General features: G+C 47.1%; 1 protein-coding gene across 1 annotated transcript in view; it reads right to left on the minus strand.

Moving 5' to 3' along the window:
* Positions 1-817: 817 nt before the first annotated feature.
* slit1b (slit homolog 1b) overlaps positions 818-7,131 on the minus strand; it is a gene marked incomplete at both ends in the record, with an annotated part of 42,299 nt that continues 35,985 nt past the window's right edge. Inside the window, 6 exons of the mRNA XM_079730941.1 lie at positions 818-1,104; positions 1,426-1,670; positions 1,952-2,073; positions 2,463-2,674; positions 3,972-4,123; positions 5,750-5,877. Coding sequence (XP_079587067.1) covers positions 818-1,104; positions 1,426-1,670; positions 1,952-2,073; positions 2,463-2,674; positions 3,972-4,123; positions 5,750-5,877 — 1,146 coding nt within the window. The remainder of the gene's footprint in view (positions 1,105-1,425; positions 1,671-1,951; positions 2,074-2,462; positions 2,675-3,971; positions 4,124-5,749; positions 5,878-7,131) is intronic.

Here is a 7,131-nt window from a genome sequence, read left to right on the forward strand (position 1 = left end):
GTGAATGGAAGCTTGTGGCATTGACTGTTAAATCGGACACAGCAGGAGAAAAAGCGTTAGTAAATGTAATATTGATAATAAAATTCTGGTCATACTTTCTAACGTCATAACATCAACATGCGGGAATTATTCAGATCGACCAAATGTACAAGATGTCACTGTGACACTGTGACAACAGTGTGTGGAAAAACAATAAGTAAATTATGCCTTTCTTGGGGTTAAGGTTTCACCACGAGACAGCCGGATTAACAGAGTAAGAAGTAAGAAGTCCTGTCTGGAGTTTCAGCGCTACAGTGGCGGGTGGTGGAAGACATCAGCGATGGATCTGAAACACTGTGGGAGTGAAGAGGAGGACGAGGAAGACGAGGAGGGGAAGTGTTGGATTTGGAGGATTCAGTAGGTAGAAAAGTGGGATTGAGTGAGACGTGTGACATGCAGGCAAACAAACCCATATCCACACACAAACACAGAGGAAAAAACGTGCCCACATACACAAACAGGTAAAGGAAAAGGCACATACCAACACACACACAAACATATGTATTGTCCATAGTGCTGAGACCTTGCATGGTGTGTGTGAATGTGTGTGAATGTATGGCCATTGTCTACGTATGTATGTATGTGTCTACCTTCTCATACAAATGGGAATGTGTGTCTGAGACTGACTAAACGTTAGCTTTGTTAGAGCAAGAGAGGAGGTGCAAAAACATTGTCGGCCAATAGCAGTAGGGCAAGGGGGTGGGGGGGGATGATGGTGGGGAGTGGCCGTGGGGTTGATCGTGATGGTGGTGGCGAGGGGGAGGAGTCGAGTGGGACACTACACGCATTCCTTGCAGCCGCACTCGACGGGCTTCTCCACGTCTTGTGTCCAGGACGTCCCGTCGTCGCACTCAAAGGTGAGCCGCCGGCGCCTCATCCTGAGGGGGGCACAGCAGGAGGAGGGAGTGGGGGGAGAGGTGATGGACTGGCGTTTCCGGCCGCCCGGCGTCCGCCCGCAGCGACCCCGACACTCCACCCAGGAGTAGGTCTTGGAGGTCTGGCAGCGGGACTGGCCGCGCTGCAGCCGGTGGAAGTCCCGCACCATCTCGCCCTGGCATGACGACTCTGTGGGGACACACACCAACACACACACACTGTATGAAATCATAGCATCGTGAGGACATCCACACACACACTATTTTAAATCATAGCATTGTGAGGACGTACACACGCACACACACACTGTTTTAAACCATATTATTGTGAGGACATACACACACTATTTTAAATCATAGCCTTGTGAGGACATGCCCAGATGTAATGATAGGAATTAGAGAATCAGTTTAATTGCTGAAAAAATCTTTACGTTCACGTGCGTACCACAGAAAGGAGATATTTGTTAATAATCAAAGATGTTTTCTCTCCCTTTCCCCCCATCTCTCTCACCAACATCACAGTGCTCCCCGGTGTATCCTGGGTCACAGACACAGTGAACCCCGTCTTCAGTCTGCTGGCACTGGCCGCGTTGACATCGCAACCCCTGGCACCAGCCCCCGTCAGCTGCTGCTCTTCCTACCGCTGCACCTCCCCAAAGTGCTCCTCCTCCTCCAGCCAGCGCTGGTGCCTCCCCCTGCTGGTGGTCACAGCGGTAGGTGTAGCCGTCGAGGGGGACGCACACGCCCCTCACACATCTGGAGAGAGTGGAGCTTTATGAGGGCCGCTAGAGACCCTCAGGTACACAGGTCACCGCGAAAAAACTGTCATGACACCACACCATGACAACACCATCTGACAACACATGCCACAGCAACGTGATATCACCGTAACAACACCATTGCATCACCATGACATCAAGAAGACGATATCACATCAACACATCAACAGGGATGTCAGTAAATTGTATGGATTAAAGATAATCTGCCTAATGACTTAATGAAATCTGTGAGTTTGAAAATCATGTGATCATGTTTACTTGTTGTCTTGACAAGGGTCGGCCTCTGTCGAAGAGGTCACAGCAACCAATGCCAGGCCTCCAGCTATTGGCTGGTCGCAGTGTTGTCCCGCCCATCCCGGCTGGCAGTAGCACTCAGGACCCTTTGACAGACAGATGGATGGACCAATGACCTTGTGGCTTTTGATTCTTGCCATGTACAGAGGGAAGTTGAACTAGAGCTTTAATCAGGCCTGAAAGTTGAGCAAAGCCCAACCCTGACAAAATCGTGTTATAAAGTATAGGTTATTAGGCAATGGCATCGCCTAATAAGGTCAGGTCCATTGCGAGGGGCAAAGGGGGCGGCCAGCCAGCGGCAACAAACACAACACAAGATGCTAATGGAATGCTACAAATCTTTCCTCTGCTTGTTGAAACTGAATTGAAGGGCCCTGAATTGAAGCCATGCCCCAGATTTAACAAAGAACATTAGGTTATAGGTTCTCCACTAACCCCCATAAGGGTTGGTGTCCACCCTCCCCCTGTCCCATACCTGTGCGCCATGTGGCTGACAGAAGCCGTGCAGGCAGAGCAGCTTGCGGCAGGCGTGGCAGCCGGGGACCACACCAGGGCGCATGCGACCGCGCGTGAAGTCCTGCAGCTCCTGGTTGATGTACAGGTTCCTGATGCAGCCCTGGAAGCTGGAGCCGTTCAGCAGCTGGGGGGGGCGGCTGGGGGCCGAGGGGACCCTCTCGTCAGGCATGCCTGGGGGTGGTGGTGTAGAGAGTGGGTGGGGTAGAGGATGGGTTGGGAAGAGGATGGGTTTGGTAGAGAATGGGTGGGGTAGAGGATGGGTTGGGAAGAGAATGGGTTTGGTAGAGAATGGGTGGGGTAGAGGATGGGTTGGGAAGAGGATGGGTTTGGTAGAGAATGGGTGGGATAGAGGATGGGTTGGGAAGAGGATGGGTTTGGTAGAGAATGGGTGGGATAGAGGATGGGTTGGGAAGAGGATGGGTTTGGTAGAGAATGGGTGGGATAGAGGATGGGTTGGGAAGAGGATGGGTTTGGTAGAGAGTGGGTGGGATAGAGGATGGGTTGGGAAGAGGATGGGTTTGGTAGAGAATGGGTGGGATAGAGGATGGGTTGGGAAGAGGATGGGTTTGGTAGAGAGTGGGTGGGATAGAGGATGGGTTGGGAAGAGGATGGGTTTGGTAGAGAATGGGTGGGATAGAGGATGGGTTGGGAAAAGGATGGGTTTGGTAGAGAATGGGTGGGATAGAGGATGGGTTGGGAAGAGGATGGGTTTGGTAGAGAATGGGTGGGATAGAGGATGGGTTGGGAAGAGGATGGGTTTGGTAGAGAATGGGTGGGATAGAGGATGGGTTGGGAAGAGGATGGGTTTGGTAGAGAGTGGGTGGGATAGAGGATGGGTTGGGAAGAGGATGGGTTTGGTAGAGAATGGGTGGGATAGAGGATGGGTTGGGAAGAGGATGGGTTTGGTAGAGAGTGGGTGGGGTAGAGGATGGGTTGGGAAGAGGATGGGTTTGGTAGAGAATGGGTGGGATAGAGGATGGGTTGGGAAGAGGATGGGTTTGGTGGTAGATTCAGTAGTGGATGGGAGGGTGGGTGGAGAAACTCCTCATTAATGACCTGTACCTGAATTAAGTAGGTCCCCATTGAGGACCTGTATCTGAGTTCACTGTAATGGCTCATTAATGACCTGTATCTGAATTCACTGAAATGACTCATTAATGACCTGTATCTGAATTCACTGAAATGACTCATTAATGACCTGTATCTGAATTCACTGAAATGGCTCATTAATGACCTGTATCTGAATTCCCTGTAACTTCTCATTTAGGACCTGTATCTGAATTCACAGTAACTTCTCATTGAGGACCTGTATCAGAACTCCCTGTCACTTCTCATTGAGGACCTGTATCTGAATTTACTGTAACTTCTCATTGAGGAGCTGTATCTGAATTTCCCTGTAAGTTGCTTTGGATAAAAACTTCTGCTGAAGCAGCAGTGTGTAAGTGTGTGTCTGAATGGTACTTCTTACCTCCCACATACAGGGGGCCCTCTCCGCTGCGTGGCACACGCCCTAGGCTGTCCAGGGTGGTGGGCTCTCCTCCGTCCACAGTCAGGTTCACCATCCGGTCAAAGGTCATCAGCTCCACCGTGTGGAACCGCCCGTCGTTCACGGTCTCCACGCTGTGTATCACACGTCAACAAATCTCATGTCACACACCGCCCGGTTATTTCTGACTTCCACACAGAGGGGGTCGCTTTTATTACAACCAATAAAGGTTATGTCTGCTTTATAGGCAGTTGTCTGGTTCCAACCCATGAATCGCGGTGTATTCGGGATAGATAGATATTCTGGTGGCTTCCGTTTGACCTCAGCAAGTTTGGCCTGTATTTCTAAAGTCTTTAGATTCCGCAAATTTGGCCATGGGAAAGAAAATACCAGAAACATCAGCTAAGAGAGTAACGTCCATTGCAGAATCGTCATTCGCTTTCAGAATGGTTTAGGTAAAAGCAAAACCATTCAGTCTCTGAAAATGTCTCTGAAGAAACTTCAGACTGGAAGGGCAAAGCGGAAATTCAACATGATTTCATGATGTCATTATTAGTGCACGGCCGTGCATAGATGTTTTACTGTATTGTTATTATTGTTGCTGCCTCTGCTGCTGTCTGTCACTAAGTATGTAATGTGAAGTGACCATGGCGGCAAACTCATTTATCTCTTGAAAGACCTGAAAGATGAGCTAAAGGTAGATGGTTGAACTCACTGTACCCTTGTGCTAAGGCAAGCACAGTATTCTACATTGACTTCAGAAAATATATCCTTGATGCTTAGAAGGAGCTAAATGCAGACATAAGGCTTTGAGTCCATGATAAGTCTGCTGATACTTATTATGGACTAGGAGCCTTATGTCTGAGATGTGGTGGGTCTAGCAGTGGTAGAGGACATGGTATGGTGTGCTTAATTAGCTAATAATCCATCATCATTTTACCCGGGGATCACTGCCCATGTTTACTATGAGATCTGATCTCAATGCAAGATTGAATCTTTTGCGACCAACTCGGGATGCGATCTGACCCATGGCATCTCAATGTCACCTAGATCCGATTTGGGGAGAAATTGAACAATTGAAGTCTCAAAAAATACCTGATACCACTCAATACACTTCAAAGAGACTGCCATTGAAGGTAAAACCTAACTCTAACCTCAAAAACATTTAAGATTAACTGTGGCAACATGTGCCCTCTCCCCTAGACATCAGTTAGGCAGTTCCAGTTCTGTACCTTTAGTCTCAAGAACACTTAAACTGCAGCGCTGAATAAGTTTGGCACTTCAACTTTAATCAGTCCCTTATCAGCCAGTCGGGCCAGATTCCGGCAAGCCACCTATTTCTTTGCAGCGTCTCGCAAATCTTTTGTGTGGTGTGAGCTGTTGCTAGGTAACAGCCTTGAGCCATCGCCTGCCGTCGCCAGTTGTCTGTCTCAAGCGGAAGGTTGGCCTTGGTCTGTCTCCGGTTCAGATTTCTTGAAACCACCCTGGGAGACAGCTATCACACCTCCCTCTACATAGTTCCGATGAAGCCAGAACACGCTGAACAGAATTCTCTGGTTAAATGTGTTGCATTGTTACATAAAACCTCACATCAACCGAACTCATGAGGTAAAAAGTAAAAGAGTTTGTGCAGAGTGTGTGTGTTTGTGTGTGTGTGTGTCTGTGTGTGTGTGTGTGTAGGTATGTGTGTGTGTGTGTGTGTGTGTGTGTGTGTGTGTGTGTGTGTGTGTGTGTGTGTGTGTGTGTGTGTGTGTGTAGACCTGTGGATAGCAGTAGCTGGTTGGTTCCCAGGGTTGTAGGTGACCCTGACGTGACCTTGGTGGATCTCCATGGCGATGGGCTCATCTTGGTTGTAGAGCAGGATGCCATTCTCCTCCGATGTGGACACCTTCATACACACAAACATACACACACAGACACAGACACACACACACACACACACACACACACACACACACACACACACATACACACACACAGGTTTTTGTTCAGATTTTCTGATGTTCTTAATATTCAAGAACACTTTTATACGTTTATTTAATTATAAGTATAAACCGGAATATAAAAGTACAGTCACAAAACGTGTTCATATGTTGTAAAATATCAATGGACCTTGGTTCGACAATATCAATGCTATTTAGTCATATCCAGTAGTAGGCAGATGTTGCATAATTGTGATTATGAGAGATGTGTCCTCTTGTATGAAACATATTTATCCCGTCACACTTTTATAATAAAGACGGGTGCCCACAAGTGTTTCTCTAATCAGCCGCTGAAAGGTGAAGCCTTGACCCCTACGTGACCTTTAATAAAACTCTATGCTCTCACTGCGGGTGACCTTTCATCCTGTGATGCGGCTTCATAACAAGTTTTACACCAACTATCAGCAATTATAACTACTGCTCCTTCAATAGCTCACCTTCTAAGAAATGTTAAAGTGTTTTTCTAACAATTGTTATAGTGTGAAATAAGCCCTTTGATATGTCTTCTTCCAATCAATTTTATTCACATCCGACCATGAGGGATATTGACGTGGAAACAGTCTCTCTCTACAACTCCCCTCCCCCACCGCCCACCCCTCTCTCTCTTCCTGGTTCTCTCTTTCCCTCGCTCTCTCTTTCAAAATACCTCAAGTGAATTCAAAAAGATTTTTAATCTTTTAGTGTCTTATAGGTTGATGATAGATGTTTGCCTTACTTAGTACCAAGCAAACTAAGGTACTGAGATCAATAGCTCAATAGGCAGTACAGTGGTCCAGTGGTTCCTAACCAGGGGGCCGGGGTACACCAGTATTGTGTGGAATTGGGTGCGACAAGAGATTTTTATAGGAAACATTTTTTTTTTACATGTTACACAGTCTCTACAAGATATATCGCAGAGACTCTTACGTAGGTTACACAGACTCCGGTGATTGAGTGAATAAGCGTTGAAAGATGCTCCTGTTTACAATTTAAGCAATACTTTTGATGATTTGCTTTAAGATTGATTCATAATTCCACATAATGCTAGTTATTTCTGTGTTTCAATGTGCTTGACATTGAAAAATAAGGAATGCAATCCTTTTTCTTTTTTTAATGCCGAGTGCGAGAATTGCAAAAATGCCATCAGGGGTTCCTGTTTGCTACAAACTTTTGTTTAAATA

The sequence above is a fragment of the Pollachius pollachius genome (genome assembly GCF_949987615.1).
Source record: "Pollachius pollachius genome assembly, chromosome: 2".
Taxonomy (NCBI): Eukaryota; Metazoa; Chordata; class Actinopteri; order Gadiformes; family Gadidae; genus Pollachius; species Pollachius pollachius.